This window comes from Sphaerodactylus townsendi, linkage group LG13 (genome assembly GCF_021028975.2).
Source record: "Sphaerodactylus townsendi isolate TG3544 linkage group LG13, MPM_Stown_v2.3, whole genome shotgun sequence".
Lineage (NCBI taxonomy): Eukaryota > Metazoa > Chordata > Lepidosauria > Squamata > Sphaerodactylidae > Sphaerodactylus > Sphaerodactylus townsendi.
Window position 1 is genome coordinate 33,370,611 of NC_059437.1, and position 20,525 is coordinate 33,391,135.

The 20,525-nt window shown below is 46.6% G+C and overlaps 1 protein-coding gene across 2 annotated transcripts in view; it reads right to left on the reverse strand.

Moving 5' to 3' along the window:
• LOC125443089 (gamma-aminobutyric acid receptor subunit beta-4) overlaps positions 1–20,525 on the reverse strand; it is an 86,922-nt gene that overhangs the window by 14,779 nt on the left and 51,618 nt on the right. For both annotated transcript variants that reach the window (XM_048514990.1, XM_048514989.1), the window contains exons 5-6: positions 3,399–3,481; positions 1,185–1,322 (exon numbers count right to left, since the gene is read on the reverse strand). In XM_048514990.1, coding sequence (XP_048370947.1) covers positions 1,185–1,322; positions 3,399–3,481 — 221 coding nt within the window. The remainder of the gene's footprint in view (positions 1–1,184; positions 1,323–3,398; positions 3,482–20,525) is intronic.

Genomic DNA, 20,525 nt, shown 5'->3' on the forward strand with positions numbered 1-20,525 from the left:
TCCAATACATGCCAGCTGGGTGACCTTGGGCTAGTCACAGTTCTTTGGAGCTCTCTCAGCCCCACCTACCTCACAGGGTATTTGTTGTGAGGGGGGGAAGGGAAAGGAGTTTGTAAACCTCTTTGAGTCTCCTCACAGGAGAGAAAGGGGATATAAATCCAACTCTTCTTCTTCTTCTTCTTCTTCTTCTTCTTCTTCTTCTTACATACTACACAGGGGATGCCCTTTGAAGGAGACACCTCCAGTGTCATGTGCTGGCATCTCCTAAAACAGAATGCTTCAGAGCAATTGTTATGCTTCTCTGCAAGGTTATGCAGACAAATCAGCTGACTGGTTTAAACTGAAATTATTCATAGTTTCTTTAAATGGACAACAGCTCTATTTTTAACCCAAGTAACCAAAATACACACACATTGCTTTTTATAGATTTTTCCCTCTTTCTCTAAATGTGTGTGTATATTCCCCTCTACACATGGAAGCTTTAACAGCAAATCTACGGCCCATTTAAGAAGTACTGAATCTCTAAGCAATGTTAAGTTTAGAATTACAAGTATGGTAATTTAGCAAAAATAATTATTATCTGAGGCCCTGTACAGTCGTTAGCTTGTGGATGTATAAATTGCTGTCAAGTTGCAGCCAATTTATGGTGACCCCTTATGTGGTTTTCAAGGCAAGAGGCTTCAGAGATGATTTGACATTGTCTGTAGCCAGCCGGGTCAGGGCATAGCTTTCTTAGCCTACACATAAATCTAGTTCTGCCTGCCTTTATGATAAGCAATCCATTCACACTAGCCATCTTCGAAGGCCCTGGCTCAGTTGCTCCTGCCATCTGAAACTACATGGGTTGCAACCCAAGAAAGTTCTTCTCTGTCATGGTATCAAAACTTTGGAATTCTCTCCCCAGGGAGTTTCATCTGTCTCCCTCTATCAGTGTCATTTGCCAGTAGGTGAAGACCTATTGATTTCATCTGGCAAGCCCCCCCCCGCCCCCGCCCCCGCCCCCAATTACGGAATTGGCCTTCTTCAAGTGCTGTGTTTATGTGTTTTTAGCTAAATTGCATAATTTTCATTGCATTTTAATTGGCATAAAATGTTTTAAATCAATAAACAAAATGAACTTAAGGGAGCAGCTCTGCTTCAGCTAGCCAAGAGAAACTCAGACTGCATTGAAGAAGAAAGCCCACCTGTGGTGAAAACAACCTCTCTTGTGACCAGCCTCTGCTCAATGATGGTGAACTGGGGCAGCTCCAGCGCCTCCATCCCAGTCACAGCTGAGTTGTTTCCTTGCCAAAAGAAGACAATGTCATCGATCGTGTAGCCATCTGGAGGGAGAGAGCGAAAGAGGAGCACAGTGAGGATTAAGGCAAATTGCGGCAGTGGCTGGAGATGTTTAACTAAGATGGCAGCCTTGTTGAGGTCATGTATGACCATATCTCTTGCCCAGAGTAGATGTCTTGTGCTTCCTGGCAGGAGCAGGGTAAAGGAATTGGAAGCCTTGGCACCTGCAGAGTCTGGTGCAAAGGCCTCTGGGTACAGCAACACTCCTCACCCAATCCAAGACGTGTTGGCTGAAGGCTTGCATTGGCTGTACAAATTAACACTGGCTTCCTTCCTACTTGTGGCAAGAAATCATCATGAATGGGGGCCCCTGGAGCCTGACCAATCTCCATGAGAGGATGGGGAGGGATAGCTGGGGGCCTAGGGTTGCCAGCACCGGGTTGGGAAATTCCTGGAGATTTGGAGATGGAGTCTGGGGCGGGCAGGTTTTGGGAAGGAGAGTAAGCTCCACAAGGATGTGATGCCACACAGTCTACTCTCCAAAGCTGTCATTTCCACCAGGGAAACATATCTCTGTCAACTGGCTGTTGTGGGTTTTCTGGGCTGCATGGCCATAGTCTGGTAGTTTTTGCTCCCAATGTTTTGCCCGCATCTACGGTTGGCATCTTCAGAGCATATCGCAGTAAGAGAGAAACATATATTACCATAACATGCCTCTGAAGATGCCAGTCATAAATGTTGGCAAAATGCTAGGAGCAAAAACTATCAGACCACACCCACACACCAGACTTCTGAAAAACTACCAGACTTCTGAAAACCCACAACCGCCAGTTGATTCTGGCCGTGAAAGCCTTCAACATCAACAAACTGAAGCACCTTCCTTATGAGGAGAGGCTGCAGCGTTTGGGACTCTTCAGTTTGGAGAGGAGACGTCTGAGGGGGGATATGATTGAAGTCTATAAAATTATGCATGGGGTAGAAAATGTTGACAGAGAGAAATTTTTCTCTCTTTCTCACAATACTAGAACCAGGGGGCATACATTGAAAATGCTGGGGGGAAGAATTAGGACTAATAAAAGGAAACACTTCTTCACGCAACGTGTGATTGGTGTTTGGAATATGCTGCCACAGGAGGTGGTGATGGCCACTAACCTGGATAGCTTTAACAGGGCCTTGGATAGATTTATGGAGGAGAAGTCAATTTATGGCTACCAATCTTGATCCTCTTTGATCTGAGATTGCAAATGCCTTAACAGTCCAGGTGCTTGGGAGCAACAGCTGCAGAAGGCCATTGCTTTCACATCCTGCATGTGAGCTCCCAAAGGCACCTGGTGGGCCACTGCGAGTAGCAGAAAGCTGGACTAGATGGACTTTGGTCTGATCCAGCTGGCTTGTTCTTATGTTCTTATTGATGTCTGTCATCTTCAGATCAGTTGTACTTTCAGGAGCATTGCAGTCCCTACCTATTCTATGCAACCCTACTTGTTCTGAGTTGGGATCCCTATGACGGTCAGCTGAAATCAAAGATTTGAGTTCTTGGATTCTGAACCCTTTGAAAGTTGACATTAAAAAGACATCAAGGTAGCACTGCATTGGGCAACTGATGCTTCACTGTAGATGCGGGCAACACATTGGGAGCAAAAACTACCAGACTATGGCCATGCAGCCCAGAAAACCCACAACAGCCAGTTGACAGAGATATGTTTCCCTGGTGGAAATGACAGCTTTGGAGAGTAGACTGTGTGGCATCACATCCTTGTGGAGCTTACTCTCCTTCCCAAAACCTGCCCGCCCTAGACTCCATCTCCAAATCTCCAGGAATTTCCCAACCTGGTGCTGGCCACCCTGGGCCCGCAGCTATCCCTCCCCATCCTCTCATGGAGATTGGTCAGACTCCAGGGGATTACCTAGAGCATCTCTCTGTAACAGCCAAGTGAAATACATGTGGACATTGCCACATTCTGCCTGGGGCTGAGCACTGAGAGAAAGAGGCTCTGGAGCATTCCAGTGGCAGCAGAATGCAGGAGGAACGCAGAGGGAGCCCTTTTGGCACTTCCTCCAGGGTTACACCCCCCCACTGTTGCCAAGGAGACTTTGGGCCCAGGTATACAAATACGCACAGCTCTCGATTTCCAGCGTGCAGTTTTGCTGGTCCAGAGGGTATCTCCTCAGGTCCATCATACAAGCTGCTGTGGTGGTGATTCTGAAAAACGAGAGAGAAGGAAGACAAGTCAGCATGAGGAGCTGCTGTTGCTATGACGACCAGAGAACGAGGCTATGGGGAAGGAGTGTGTGTAGGGAGTGCAGCGCATCTCAACCTCAACTGCATGGTTTAAATCATTCGTGACTCACTGCAGCCAGCCTGTGTCTCTATTAAAAGGGGGGGGGAGGGAGAGAGACCATGGGAAACAGTGGGAAGAGCGACGTTTGTGTTTGTGACGGTGCAGGGGGAGGTCTGGAAGAAAACAGATCTGCCAAAGAGGAAAAGCACATGACTCGGATCTTTTAGGCTTATTGGGAAAGAGATGGTTCAATCATGTGGTCCGGAGCAAAATGGGACATTTGGAATCTGACTTAGAAACTGCACATCGCTGGGCGTTTGGCCTCTCGAAACATTGCTTCTGTGCATTCGGTGCAGCCTCCACTCCTTCCCCACATGCCACTGTGGTACATGCGACCCACAAATCACCAGCCATAAGTTACATAAACAAGTTACATAATCCCCAATTCACCAACAGAGAAGAGAGAATTACGAATTCATGAATACCAAATAACGAATTCATGAATGCCAAGATGGCAAACGCCACCGTGATCGTCAGATGCGGTGTGAAGACACTGAAAGAGGCCTTCCGTTTCGCTCCACAAAATCAGTCAGGTTCCGTTCAGGCGCTCAGGACAGCCCGAGTCTCGGTTATTCAACCCGATCTCAGAGTGCTCGCATGCAGAATAGGACGGCCGTACCTTAATGGCTGCAGATTACGTGGAATCTTGGTAGGGAGAGCTCTTTCTACACATGGTAATGAAAGAAGCTGCACTTGGAAAATTATCCCACCAATGCAATTTTTAGAGCCTCTCCAGACCTGGATTTACCTGGAAGGGCCACATACACATCACTAATCCCTCACTTTTACTCAGGCACCACTGCACTTTACAACAGCTAATATGGATGGTCGCCAGCACTCAGCTCATCAGCTGAAACTGGTGCATGCTACTTGATTCATAGCCTAGCAAGAGCAACTATCCCATGATCTTTTGCAGTGGACATGGAGGTTAAGAGAAATGGAGGTGGTGCTGGTGGAAATTGAGGCTGGCACCTGCTACATGGTGTCAGTGACACGACTGCCCAGAGCATCCTTGGTCTCTCCCGGCCAGGTTGGACTATTTTTAAATGACCACAAATTGCAAAAAAATGTTTTCTTCTACCACCCCCTTTTATTTACTTTTGTGATTTTCTTCTTTGACCATATAGCTTTAAAGAGCCTACCGGGCCTCTGGCAACATGTCAAATCAACAATAAATCCTGCCATCATAGACAAAATATAAAGAGATCAGCATCGTCAACTTTTTTTTTAAAAAAAGCACAAGTCATCACCTCACAGCTATTCCCAGGTAGAAAGTACAAGGGAGATGAAAAATGTAATCATTGTTCCCAAGACCCACTGGGATGCCACATATTCCTTTACTCAGGCAAATATGTGAAGTTTTTTAAAGGGAAAAGAACCTCCTAGACTAGCTCTGTGATATAGCAGCGGGATCTTTGTGTACAGATGGCAAGTGGTAGTCAAGAGCCGCTGTACAGAAAGAATCCCTCAATTTGGAAACCCCTTTAGGCACACTAGGTATGAGGGTAGAAGGCGTGTATTTGCAGTTTGTGTTTTTGTCTCCATTCACTTATAAATAGTGAAGTAGGGGGAAATTTCTATGTATTATTAAACGAAGGTGAGAGGAGCTGATTTCTCCTGCCTATTTGTCCCATTGGGACAAACATATGACGACGACGAAGAAGAAGAAGAGTTGGATTTATATCCCCCCTTTCTCTCCTACAAGGAGACTCAAAGGGGCTTACAAACTCCTTTCCCTTCCCCCCTCACAACAAACACCCTGTGAGGCAGGTGGGACTGAGAGAGCTCTGAAGAACTGTGACTAGCCCAAGGTCACCCAGCTGGCGTGTGTTGGAATGTACAGGCTAATCTGAATTCCACAGATAAGCCTCCACAGCTCAGGCGGCAGAGCAGGGAATCAAACCCGGTTCCCCCAGATTAGAGTACACCTACTCTTAACCACTACGCTACTGCTGCTCCTCCGCCACTGGATATTGCCACTGGATATTGATATCTGTCTGTTTCCCCAGTGTGGTAACAAAGGGCTCCTTGAAGCAATCTGTAGACAAACCTACTACATACTAAGACAGGCCTTTCATTTAGAAAAATCAGTATTTTCTGCTCTAAGGCTGATTTTGCACTTTTTAAATGCTCTGTGGCTTATCCGGGGAGTGTACCTGCTGTGGGGCTTCTCACCCTGCTTGTAATTCCCCACTGCTTCCCGGCTCTTTCCTTTGCTTGAGTCAGGACTATTGAGGAAAGCCCCAAATGGCTCCCCACAAGCCTGGGGCTTAAGCACCGCGAGCTCTTCCGTAGTCTCTTTCACGCATGCGCGGGCAGCCTCAATTTCCTGCATTCGGATTGGCTGAATCTTGCCCCATTCCCCCCACTCGCTTTCACTATTTTAGTTTTAAATGACTCTGAACACAAAACAGGCACTGAGAATCGGCCCCCCTCGCCCCCCTCTGTCTAAAATCTAAATCTAAAATCCTTGTGTGTGCGAGAGAATTGCCGCCCTCCTGTTCGCGGCGCCTGCACATGCTGCTCTTCTGCCCAAGGTTTCTCCCTTCTTTCTAAAAACCAAGGTTTCTCCCTCCATATTTTTTCACTGCGGGGGGTGCGGGGGGGGGGGGTCGCCTGTCCATTGGCGGGGTGGGCAAGAGGTGGCGAGGTGGAAAAACTGGCCCCATTTCTGCTATGGAGGGATTTTGCATGGCGGTGGAAGCCTCCGGAGCAACAGAGGGGCATTTCAAAAGAGACTCAATCTTTGCAGTTCAAGAAATTTGCAGAGCAAAGCCAATGCTGCGGGGTGGCTCTGGGGCAGAAACATGGCAGGGCAGAAACGGTGCTGCAGCACTGGGGGCATTCCCCGTGCCAACAGAGGGGCAAGTTCAGCATGCAAAATCTCTCCAGGGTATCCAGTGGAGGTCTTTCACATCACCTCTGACTGGCTCTTGCTATCAGAGGGTCTGGGGCCAAGCCACATGAGATGCTGGGGAAACAGGCGCAATGAGGTTAGGAATATGTATATCTATTTAGAAATTTATACTCTGCTTTTCTTCCCAAGACGGTTTATATCATCACTATCTTCTGCTCCATTTTATCCTAACAACAGCCCTATAAGAAAGGTGGTGGCGAACCTTTGGCACTCCAGTTGTTATGGACTACAATTCCCATCATCCCCTACCAGCATGGCCAACTGGCCATGCTGGCAGGGGTTGATGGAAATTGTAGTCCATAACATCTGGAGTGCCAAAGGTTCGCCACCACGGGGACTGAGAGAGTGTGACCCAGTCAGCTTTCCATGGCACAGTGGTGATTTAAACCTGGGTCTCCTGGATTCTAATCTGGAACTCTAACCATTATGCAGTGCTGTCTGCCTGGCATGGTGGTTGTGGTGGGGAGGCTAAACTCTGTCTCCTCTCATGCCATGGGTCACTGCAGAAACATTTTACAGAATGTTGGAAGCTCTGGATATGGAGTTTCAGTGCCTTATCTTATCTGGTGAAACCCAGGAGATTTATCTGCAAAAAATAGTGGATGGCTTGTATATGTGAACCAGTTGCCAGACCTGATGGAATTCAAGAATTTGATTGGTCAGTGATCAGACTGACCACCGCTTTTGTGTTCACACAGATGCATCTCTTTCGCAAGACTGATAAGAACCCTGGCTATCTACAATTGCTATGCAAGTGCACACCTATTTTGAAATTGCTTTTGTTTCCAATCTGCTCTTCCAGTTGAAAGCTTGTTGAAAAAGTAGCTTGACTAAAGTTCTCAGTGGGAAAGCAAAAAATACACACAGGTCCTCTGGGCAGCAGTGGTGCCACCTGACCGTCTTCCGCTCCTCTGAAAATCTTACATCTGTACACAGCTTTTCAGTTGGGACTGTGTGGGTTGATGTGTGAGGATCTGGTAACATGCAGCTGTGTCATGTGACTTGCAAAGGCAGCAAATCCAAAGTGAATAGAGAGCCTTCCCGTGGGTTTTACTCCTCCCCACCCAGAATATACTGAACCAAGTGCAAGATGAAATACTTGGCAAGCCTGTAGCGTCAGCCTCTGTAATGTCAGAGGCTGCTTCCACATACATTTGCTCATATCCAGCTCTCAAACTGTAGCAGGATTTTTTGGACCATTCACAAAATGGCTACATCCACAAATCTCTGGAGCAGCAGTGGCATAGTGGTTAAGGGCAGGTGCATTCTAATCTGGAGGAGCTATGTTTGATTCCCCTCTCTGCTGCTTGAGCTGTGGAGACTTATCTGGGGAATTCAGATTAGTCTGTGCACTCCAACAGTTGGGTGACCTTGGGCTAGTCACAGCTTTTCGGAGCTCTCTCAGCCCCACCCACCTCACAGGATGTTTGTTGTGGGGGGGGAGGGAAAGGAGATTGTAAGCCCCTTTGAGTCTCCCACAGGAGATAAAAGGGAGATATAAATCCAAACTCTTCTCTTCCCTCTTCTCTATTGCACTATCATTACAACATAGCAATCATTTGCAACTGAATTGTATTGTTCATGTGGGGAGTAGAGAAATGCCCTCCATCCAAGAATTCACCCCAAGAACCCATGCAGAGGAGCACGGCTGCAGACCAGCAGCTGGAAGAGAGGAGCTGGAGAAGGCAGCCATCAAGCATAGAGCGCTCAAGCTCTAAGTCACAGGTGTCAAACTCACGGTCATCCAGATGTTATGGACTACAGTTCCCATCATCCCCTGACAGCATGATGGGAACTGTAGTCCATAACATCTGGAGAGCTGCAAGTTTGACACCTATGTTCTAAGTCATGCTAATGCTGCTGTCCAAGGTAGGACAAAGATTTACTACCTCACACACCCGGCTAGTAGGTCACACACAGAGCCATAAAGCTGGAAAGACTGAACAAAGAAGAACTCTACCTTTGTGGCAGGAAGGGGCAGAAAAGTCATCCCAAGAGGGGAGGGAAGAGATATAGAGGTCATTTAAACTCAGGATATGAGGAAGAAGCTCTCTGACTCACTTGTTCTTGACTTGGAAGCACTAGTCATAGTGGATTTTGCTTACCCCAAAGGACCCCATCTTGTCCAAGTGACAATAATCAGAAGTCTCAGCCAGAGATCTGATGAAATGATGAACTTTAAACTGCTGCAACTTCAAGTAAAGCTAGCTTATCTTATATAAACACCATTTAGAAACTGCCTAGTATAGGGAAACTGGATGCATCTTCACCTTTTCTTTGTTCCCTTGCAAAGCCTGAAATGCTTGAACACGACATGTGCAGTATTGTTATTTGTTGATTCAACTTGCTTATATTTTAAATGCTGAAGTCTGATCTCTGGAAAAACACAATGTCTGTTCATCCATTTATTTGTTATTTATTTGGCTTAATTTTACAACATTTATACCCCACTTTTTTTGGTCTTCACAAGGGCAACCAAGGCAGCTGACAAATTAAAAATGTACAGAATAAAACAGCACCCTAAAAACTATTCAAAACTCTCACATTAAAAACCATAAAACCCAGAGCTAAAATATGCATACAAAAGTTTAAAATGAACAATTAAAACAACGGGCAGGGTGGAAGGGGTCACTGAGGGAATACCGATGGAAAGAAAAGTCTTCGTCCACTGGGAAGACGGCAACAGAAGGGAACAACCAAGTCTCTCTTTAAAGAGAATTCCAGAGTTTTGTGGCCATGACTGAGAAGGCCCTCTCCTGGGTTGCTCCTGCCTAATCTCAGAAGTCAGGGACAACCAAATGAGGTCCTCAGAAACTGACTGCAGTGGTCTGGTGGGAAGTAGGCTTATAAGGTTGAAGGCAGTTCTTCAGGTATGTTGGTCTCAAACCATAAATGGCCCTAAAGGTCAACAACAGCACCTTGAATTGTACGTGGCAACAGAGTGAAAGCAAGTACACACAGGCTAAGACTAGAGCCTACAAACCCACTCAAGTCAACATCCCAGAGGTAGCATTCTGCATCAGTTGAAGTTTCCGATCACTTCTCAAGGGCAGCCATATGTAGAAGGCATTGCAGCAATCTAATCTAAATGTAATCAGGACATGTTCCACAGTGGCCACATCGTTGCTGCACAGAAGAGGCCACAGCTCTCTTAAGTTGAAGTTGGCAAAAGGCATTCCTGGACACAGCAGTAGGCCTGGGTCTAAGAGTACCCCCAAACTATAGACCTGTTTCTTCAAGGGAAGTGCACCCCATCCAGAACAGGTGATACTTTAAGGTATGAGTCAGATCTTCCATTCACCAGTAGTACTTCCATCTCACAAGGATTAAGCATTAATTTTACCAGCCCACATCTACTCCGAAAATGCCTCCAGGCACTGGTCCAGAGTTTGTATAGCCTGGGACTGTCTGGAAGCATGAGCAGAAGTCCAGTGGTGAGATTCAACAGGTTCGCACCACTTTGGCAGAACTGGTTGTTAAAATGGTGCTTGTAAACAACCAGTTGTTAAATTATTTGAATCCCACCACTGGATTCAGTTGTTAAATTATTTGAATCCCACCACTGAGCAGAACTGAATGTCATCAGTATAATGGTGACAACACAGCCTCAATCTCTATGATGTCACCCAGTGGTTTCTTGTAGAAGTTAAAGAACATAGGGAATGATGGAGCCTTGTGGGACCTAAAAATCCAAGGGTAGGGTTGGTCAATACTAAAAAAATTCGTTAAAATTCGGATTTGGGTATTTTGGGGCATAAAATGATTTGTATACCCGAATCCGAATCATAGCCGATTCGGATATGCCCGAAAATTCGGGTAAATCCGAAAAATTTGGGTCCGTTTTATTATTTTTTTGAATTTTTGGTGTTTTTACACATTTTGGCCTGCAGGGGACGCAATTTTAAAGCTAGCGGCACTAAACTTTCAGGATATCATCTGGAGACTGTCCTGATGATTCTCCTTAAGTTTGGTGCGGTTTGGTTCGGGGGGGGCAAAGTTATTGCCCCTCAAAAGGGGTGCCCCATCCCCCATTGTTTCTAATGGAAGCTAACAGGAGATGGGGGCTACACTTTTGAAGGTCCATAACTTTGGACCCCCTGAACCAAACTTCACCAAACTTGGGGAGTATCATAGGGACAGTACTTGTATGATACCCTGAAATTTTGGTGACAGTAGCTCTAAAAGTGCACCCCTCACAGTCACCCAAAGAAATTTCCCCAGGTTCTGTGCTCTGTAGTGGCTGGTTGGCTGGCTCCATTGCAGCCAATGGGAAATTTCTGTGGGAGGGCTGTGGAGTGCACATTTCTCATGGTAAACCCACAAAACTTTCAAGGTGTCTTCAGGAGAGTCTCTTCATGACACCATCCAGGTTTGGTGACCGTTGCTTCAAGGGGTTCAATGTTATGGGTAGGGTCCATCTCCCACTGCCCCATAGGCAAAGTTCCTCAAACCTGGATGTTCAGAGACTCTCCTGAAGATACCCTGAATGCTTTTGTGACTGATAAATGTGCACCCACAACGCCCTCCACCAGAAATTCCCCATTGACAGCAATGCAGAAGTCACTGCAGAAAAAAGAATATTGGGCAAATTTTTGGGGTGCCTGCAGGGGCGCATTTTTAGACATATCAGCACCAAAATATCACGGTATCATCAGGAGACTGTCCTGATTACACCCCCCAAGCTTGGTGCAGTTTGGTTTAGGGGGGCCAAAGTTATGGACCCTCAAAATGGTAGCCACCATCTCCTTAGCTCCCATTGGAAACAATGGGGAATAGGGGAACCTTGCGAGGGGTCCCTTAGCTTTGGCCCCCTAAACTGCACCAAACTTGGGGGGTGTCATTAGGACAGTCTCCTGATGATACCCTGAAATTCGGTGCCACTAGCTTTAAAAAATCTGGTTTTCATGTTTCACCGCTCCTGCACATGAAGCCTGCTGGAGTGAGTGAGCGGTGAAACACACAAACCAGCATTTTTAAAGCTAGTGACACCAAACTTTCAGGGTATTATCAGGAGACTGTCCTGATGATACCCCCACAGTTTGGTGCAGTTTGGTTCAGGGGAGCCAAAGTTATGGACTCTCAAAGGTGTAGCCCCCATCCCCCATCAGCTCCCATTGGAAACAATGGGGGATAGTTGCACCCACGGGGTCCATACTTGAAGCAAGCGGCACCAAACTTGGTGGGCAACATCAGGACAGTCACCTGATGATACCCTGATAATTTGGTGCCGATACATCTCAAAATGCATCCCCTGCAGGCACCCCAAATTGCCCAAGATTCTTTGTTCTGCAGTGACTTGGCTGTATTGCTGTGTGAATTTCTGGTAAAGGGCTGTGAGGTGCACATTTCTGAAGGTATGGTCACAAAACTTTCAGGGTATCTTCAGGAGAGTGTCTGGATGACACCATCCAGGTTTGGGGAATTTTGCTTCAGGGGGTTTAATTCTATGGGACCCCAAAAGGGTAGGGCCCATCTCCCACTGCCCTCTATCAGAAATTCCCTATTGACAGCAATGCAGCTAAGTCACTGCAGAACAAAGAATCTTGTGCAAATTTCTGGGGGTGTCTGCAGGGGGTGCATTTGTAGATGTATCGGTACCAATATTTCAGTGTATCATCAGGACAGTTTCCTGATGATACCCTGAAATTTTGGTGCCGATATGTTTAAAAATGCGCCCCCTGCAGGCCGAAACGTGAAAAAACACCAAAAATTAAAAACGCAATTCGGCTGGTAATCCAAATCCCATGGATTCGGATCTGTTAGGATTCGGCCAGCTCAGATTCGGCCCCTGCTCGTCCGAATCCGTCCGAATCAGTGCAGATTCGGTAAAAATCCAGATTCGGACTGTCCGAATCTCCAACCCTATCCAAGGGACTGAGCAGCACTTCTCTTAGCACCACCTTCTGAAACCTACTCTCCAGGTAGGGCTGGAACCACTGCAAAATGGTGCCTCCTAATCCCAGCCTGGAAAGGTGGTGGAGAATGATACCATAAGTGATGGTATCAAAAGCCATTGAGAGACAGGAGAATCAACAGTCACACTCTCTGTCAATCTGCCAGCACAGGCCATACACCAGAGTGACCAAGGCTGTTTCAGTCCCATAACCAGGCCTAAAACCTAGACCGTGGGCTAGTCACAGTTCATCTGAGCTCTCTCAGCCCCACCTACCTCACAGGGTGTTTGTTGTGAGGGGGAGAAAGGAAAGGAGTTTGTAAGCCCCTTTAAGTCTCCTTGCAGGAGAGAAAGGGGGATATAAATCCAACTCTTCTTCTTCTAAAATCAGACTGCAAAGGATCTAAACATGCTATCCAAGATGTGGTAACAGGGAGAGGGAGCTGAGAAGCTTGCCATCCCTGGAGCGTGGTCGCTCTAAATTGCAAAATTGCCATAGATCACTCTCACACATGCTCGTGGGAGTGTAGTGGGAGATGCAGCAACTAGGCGGAGCCTCTAGACAGCAACACAGGTACAGAATGTCTGGCAGGAGATACTGTCAGAGGGCCTTTCCCCACTTACCTTAAGCCCCACACTACTCTCCTCAAGTAGCGCGGGCTCCCCCGGCACTCCCCACGACAGGGGCAACGACAGAGCAGCCACCTCGATGCTGACACTGTCGCGTCCCCTCAGCGCGTGGCATCCCTGGTGCTCTTGTAAACGGCGCCTTTTGATGACCCCACGCAGAGTGCAGGGTCGTGGGGACACCTGGGTGCGCGCCAGGGATGCCGCGTGCTGAGAGCAGCACACGGCATAGGGGGGATCGTGGAGAGTGGGGAAAGGCCCAGAGTCACTGGTAGCAGCAGGTAGTTACCCCAATTGTTTTTGGAAATCATGGGGAGCAAGAGGAAGGGGTGTCATCACCAGGCAGAGACTTGGGACAGTCGCAGAGTTTTTCTGACCTCCCAGGGATCAAAGTGAAGGAAATGGAGACGCTTGTGAATCCACTCCTTCATAAGTGATAACGCAGTTGCGGATGGCTGCTAGAGCACAATGATAGCACAAGACCTTAAAGTATGTGGATACAACCCATTCTATTCCCCTTTCATCACCTTCTGCGGCTTTCCTTCCTTTGGTTTGATGTTTCCGGACACATAGGAGTCAAACTGGATTGGCAGCCATGTGGATGGGAAAGTGTGAAGTTCCAAAATTCCTGGCCACACCCCTCCCCAATACCCCTGTGCTTCCCCACCCCCTGCCCTGCCCCCAGCCTGGCTCATGACAGGATTTTTGCTGGCTTAAAAAAAAGGTAGCAGGTATATTGCTGTAATGCTGCCTTGATATGTTTACTACTGTTTTTTTAAGCCAGCAAAAAAAACACACCACCCTCTCTGGTGGGATGGGAATTGTGGGAAGGGAATTGTGGGTGCAAATAAATGGGAAAACATCAGAGTCCAGATGTTCCACTGCTGCTGAGAATGCAGCAATGAGTCCATAACGGGGAATCATCTCAGTGTGGATTCAGCCAGAATGTTATCCTGACTAAAGAGAGGATGCTGATGGTTTGCTGTACAATTTTATGTTTAGAAAATTCCTGGAGATTTGGCAGCCATGAATGAGAAGAGTGAAGTTTTGCGAGGGGAGAGAGCTCAACAGAGCTGTGATGCCACGGAGTCTGCCCTCAGGAATTGCCAGTTCCTCCAGGGAAACCGATCTGTGTACGTTGGAAGTCAGTTGTAAATTGTGGTAAACCTAACAATGTGGATATCAAGTGCAGCTGGAAAGAATCAATTTCCTTCTGGCAGAAGGAAACATATACCTTTACAAAGCTCATTGTTTCTCCTCTGAAGTCTCCCCAGGGTAGCCCTGGCCTGTGTTAGGGGCTCAAATCACACATGCAGGATGGCTGGAATGGGACTGCAAATCAGCTTTTCTGCATGATTCAGGAGCACAGCATAGTGCATTAAGAACAGCCTTGCGGTTTTTCATAGGTACCCCCAGCAACATCAGCGAGAAAGGCTAATGAGTCCTTTAAGTGGCACAGGGAGGCTTAGGTGGTCACTTGCCAACCAGTGAGAGCTGCCCGAGGGCCTACTCACAGTGGTGGCTTCTTGCTAGTGGAGGCATCTGGAGGAATCCGCTAAAGGCAGGGGAGGGATTGCCTCCATCCCAATTCCCCTCTACTCCCCTTCCCCTACTTTCTCCTGCCTTCCCTCTCTCCAGCTTTCCTCTCCCTGTTTGTTTTCTGCACGTAGTATTTGTTTCTGCGCTCTTGCAAGAGTTTGGTGTATTTGCTGTGGGATGTGCTAAAACAAAGGACAGGATTGCCCATTGGGAAGGATGGGAGAGGCTTGAAGGCCCTTTGCATATAATGGGAGCCGGGAATGCAACCATGACTCACACGGGTTCCATCAAAATACATTAGTGCACAAAGAAAGTTGCAGTGACAACGTGTAATGGATTTGGGATGGAGGTTTCTGATAGACTGCTCTGGGACTGGAATGACAGCCTCCAGAGTGGAACGACATCCCCTGTGAGTAGCAAAATTGTTCTTGTACTGGAATGACAGCTCCAGAGTGGCATGATGGTCCCTGGCTGTAGCACGAGTGGAATGACAGCCCCCAAAGTGGAATGACAGCGCCTGGGGGTAGCAGACGTATTCGGGGAAAGGATTGACAGGTTCCGGAGTGGATTGAAAGCGCTTGTAGAAATCAGTGTAAGGTATTTCATTCTGTTCTAAAGCTTACAATTACAGGTGCGGAACACATCACAGGGGCTATCGTTCTACCTTTGGACCTGTCATTCCAGGCGCAGAACAACTCTTCTGCTCCCATCATTTTCCTCTGGGACTTGGCACGTTCAGTCTGTGCTGGTAAAAGCCAGGAATTCAGATACTTCCCATGTGGTAACAGAGCACTGTGTAGTAATTACCAGTAAATCTGAATGACCAAAAAACATTTTTTTAAAAAAAGCCAGTTCAGTTTTTTTTGCCAGGGTTTTTTTTTTGTTCCAAAAAAGCTGAATAGATTTCAGCTTTTTCACCTTTTCTAGCTGCCTGCAGGGCCAGGAGATCCCAAGCTCAGCTGAACCCTGCATTAAGCTGTGCAGGGCTTGTATTTTTGAGGTCTGGATTTAAAAACCTGAAAATGTTTGGGAAAACCCAACCCCCCAGGAAATTACTAAAGAAAGTTGCCCACTCCTAATTACCAGCCTTTGCACTGGTTTACCCTATAGCATGTACTATATTGGAATTGAAACATGCTTACTGAGAACCACTTGATGATAGTGGGCCTTTCCCCACTTTCGTCCTTCCCCTCTATGCCCCGCGCTGTTCTCAACGCGCAGCATCCCAGGCGTGAGCCCAGCCGTCCCCACGACCCCTTTGGCTCTGCTGGCGAAACCATCAAAAAAAGCGCCACCGTTGAGGAAAAGCCTGGGATGCTGCTGGCAGCTGAGAGCGTGACAGCCAGCCAGCCGGCGGGTGGCTGCGCTGTCGCCGCCCCTCTCAGTGGGGAGTGCCGAGGGACCCCGCGCTACTCTCCTCGAGTAGCGCGGGGCTTAAGGGAAGTGGGGAAAGGCCCAGTGTTAGATATGGACCTTTGAGGCTAGGTTTTAAATATTTAATCATTCAATCTTAATCTGTGATCACTGTGTAATCTTGACCGAAGCTTTTTCTAACCTACCTCGCAAGGTTCTTTTGAGATATTTATTTACTTCATTTGCACCCTGTCTTTCTTCCAGCAGGGACTTTAAGTGAGAACGGGGGCCTGGTTATAGTCTCTCGCCTAGGGCTACCAAGACCTGAAACTGGTGCTGGTCAGAAATGAGAATTCAGTCTTAGTAGCCACACATGTGCACAGGCATGCACGAAGGCAGACCGTCCACTCTTTGCAATTAACCATCCATAAGGCATGAATTAAGCAGCTCATTTTATGATGAAGGCATAAGAAGTCAACTGAGTTGACTGTTAAAGGAGAGAGCTTTGTAATTCCCTCAGCCCTACAAACAAAAAGAGAGAGAGAATTTGTATGGAAGAATAGCAGAGATGGGAGGAGGGAGGCAGAGAGGAAGAGTGAAAGAGGGACATGGGGGCAGGATGGGCGGGAGGCAGAAAGAGCCCCTGTCCCAGTGAGAGAGCAGGACAAGGAATGGCCTGGTCAGGCTGCTGTCTCTTTAAGAACTCTTGCATGCTAAATTTATCTCTCTACTGTCTGTGACGAGGGTTGTAGGAAGCCTTGAGGAGTGCCTCTGCCGCTGCCTGTCATGCTATAAATAGATCTGAAGAGACAGAGGGAATATATATATATAGGGTGGAGATACTACATTGCAAATGAGTGGTGGGTCACCCCTTTGCAGGAAGGAAGATGTTATCTGCATACGCCTTGCATGGAAGGGTGTGGGGTGTGTGTGCGTGTTACACTGTAATGTTTCAAATTTATCCATTCGATGGTGAATGAAAGACCCATTTTCCTTTCTTCTGTTCCTAGAGACCAGTGAGAATGAAGGCATCCTCCCAGGGCATTCCCAGCCCTCTGAGAGAGATGCAGCACTGAAAGACAGAGGGACTGCAAAGGCTGTGACTCATCTTGCATGCCGCACACGGCTTGTGCTGTATATATTATCCTGCACCCGTGGGAAACAGCATCCACAACTGCATCCTTCTCTTTTTCCCCCCTAAAGTGTGAGATGCAAAAATGTATTAAATGACATTTTTTCCAGCTCATTTGTAGGACCCCCAAAGGCTCAGCTTCCCTGCGGTGACCATCTCGAGATCAGTGCCGAGCAAAGGCTGGCAAGAGGAAAGCCCTGGCATTTGACTGACCCTCTGGCTTTGTGGGCAGGAATGAGCTCAGTGCCACCTGTACTCTGGATACTCCCCAGGCCACCTCTGCAGGTGCTTGGCTGAATGCTCCGGATTTCCTTTACATTTTATACCAGAAGATGTAAATCTCTGCCTATTTTGTAGCAAACGCCATCTTGCTTTTTTGTCAGGATTGCTTCTATATAGGGCAAAGATGCCATGGCATCTTTAACAGTAAGACTGCGATTGTTGCAAGGGCCTTCTTCGCGAGGTGGCTGAAGTAGCCAAGATTTTGGTGGAGGCGTTCTCAATGAGGGTTTTTTCCCTGCAAAGCATGCATGCAGATCTGTTAGGTTTTTGTTGTGGGAACTCTAAAGTATCTGCATAGTGGCTACAGATTTGGTCAGCAGAACAGCTGTTGTAGTCAAAGCTGGCTTTGCCGAGGCTCAAAGTTCTAGGCTTTAGTTGCTTAAAAAAATTAAAATCTCTCTTCACTCACACATCTGTCCTTGTTTGTGGAATGCTGTGAAATGCAGCATCCTAAGCATCATGGACACCAACTTGCCAACACCTCTGTGATGTCACAGAAGACCATCTCCACAACTCCTTGGAACCTCTTTTCTAAAGAGATAATTATTGGAATGCTGCTCTGCTCTTTTGCCCAACCATGAGCTCTTTATAAATGAATATACATACATACGTACGTACGTGTACATGTATGTGTGTGTGTGTGTGTGTGTGTGTGTATTTTCTGAAACCTGCTGCCTGTTTCCTTAACCCTTGCGCAGAATCAGACTACAGGCACAGTCCTGTGGATGTGGAATCACCAGCAAGATACATGGAAGCTCTACTAATTTGAGGGAAGTCACTGCTGGGGATGGTGAATTTGCCTCCACTTAGTTCACTGGGGGAAGAAGCTGCAAGGATTCAGCCTCAAGCCACCAAAATGTTTCAGAATTCAGCAGCCCTGCTGTTCTGGATAACTTTGGTGGGGGAGGCTGTAGAGGCATTGACAGTGGTGCCTCATTCCAAAACCACTTCCCTCTCCTGCCTCTCAGAAACGTGCTGGGCGTTATTTATCTTTGCAACACTATTTCTGCAGTTACTGGTGTAGCCAGCAGATCTGTCCTTTAAAAAAGATTTCAGGTGTTCCAGATCAAATCAGAGCTCAAGACATCAACATGTTCTGGCTTCAGATTAAAAGAGAAATGCCACTTACACGGGATCGTGGTACTATGGAAATTGCAAAGGCACAGGGGGCATAAAGGACAGGTATACTAGCAAAGGTAACTTGTACACATATTCTAATTCACACAGTGAAAATGTATGAATCTGGATGGATATATTAAACCTGGATATGCCCAATGTGTCCGATGGTATGAATAAGGATAACAACCTGGTAAGACTGAAACTCTAGCAAACTCTCACATTCTTATGTGAGTCATTATGTATATATTTTCTTTATATCTTGGTCTTCCTTCTGGACATAGGCATTTGCCAACCACATAGTCTGAAATGTGATTAGCTCTAACAGTGAAGCAGCACTCTGCTCCCCCAACCTCGGTTGTTGTTTTTTACTGGTGGTTCCACTGTACTATCTTTTGCAACAACAACATAAAGACAAAGTTCTAGTAACGATAATCAAAAGCATGCAAACACTATGGTATAAGCCAGATGCAACAACGGGGTGCTACAGTGCTGTGGATTTGAATAAAAGACCAAAGATGCCTATTTCATAAACTAGCGCAAGTATGCTCCATAAAGACATAATTCTTACTGGAGTATATTGTTACAACGAAGCAGCAAATCCATACCCTAGACAATTAGCTGAGCAACATACAACCCTACAGGGACATAGGATGCCCAACGTTTTAATGTGGGATCAGGACATGAAAAAAATTACCAAATGTACAAGAACTTGACACAAAAGAAGAAACCTTCAGCAAAGGATTGGCCTAATTCATTAGAACTCCCTGTCACTGCACTGGGCCTGAAAAATCTAGATAATTTGATGCTCACCATGCAGACCATGCAAAATTTGTTGTGAAATTCATTAATCAATATTGCAGTCCCTCTGCAGACATACTACTTGACTAGCTGGCACAGGGGTCAGCAGCCTTTCATAATCAAGGAACCAAACTACATCACAATTCAGAGCAAGAGATCAATAGAAAGCTGGTATAAGAAACTGAATAAATGAAAACACACAACTTTACATTTGCGATTTGTGGATTAATGATCCATAAAGTTTCTGCAGCCCAAACACTAATTGCTGGGACTTCTTTATTAGGTAGGTGGCACACATGAGATCTCCCAACAAGTAATAAATACACACAGAAGCACACTGTATACTTATTTTAGTGCACTGGCATTAATCTGTACTTGATGCACAGTTGGAGTCCTGGCAACTGTTCACCTCTGACATTTCCCTTTCTGTAAGGCAGGGGTTCCCAACCTTTTTGAGCCTGTAGGCACATCTGGAATTCTGACATTGCATAGCAACAAAATGTCTGCCACAACAAGACCGTCGCAGGTAGCGCAGCCAGCCACCAAATGATTGCCACAGCTTAACTTCAGTAACACAGAATAGATCCTGGTGCTGTGGAGGCAGTTGCTGTCAAAGCAACATTTTTTAAAATCTGCATAGCCAATCAAATCTCCAGTAGTGAATTAGAAGCCTTGCTGGGCAAAATCTCACCTGGCCTCATTCAGTTTGTAAAAAACACATGGTGAGCACCAGCAGGAGTCATGGTACCCATAGACCCCATTTTGGAGTCCTCTGCTGTAAAGCATTTTTAGGAGCCCCCTAGTCCTGTAAAAATCCTTTGCCTGCCATTCCCTTCACAAACTAGTTTGGCTAGCAATATACCTCATATTGTCAAATATACCTGAACTTAAAGACTTCATTTTCTTTTTTAAACAACCATATTTGGTTCCGTACTGAAATACATGTGGTTCTGGAGGCAGAGGTTACAGACCCCTGAACTAGTAGGTTTATTATTTTTACCAGTAGCATGGAGTGAACATTACATTTTGAAATGGCATTAAACTTTGACTTCTGATGCAACCTTATGCCACCGCTAAGAATTTGGATAGAAGAACCTCAAACCCAGACCAAGTGTCTGCTGGTAAACAGAGCTGACAGCATATACAACAGACAGACGAATCCATGCAGAGGTGGGATCCAGCAGGTTCTCACAGGTTCCCGAGAGTAGGTTATTTGTGTGTGCCGAGAGGGGGTTACTAATTGGT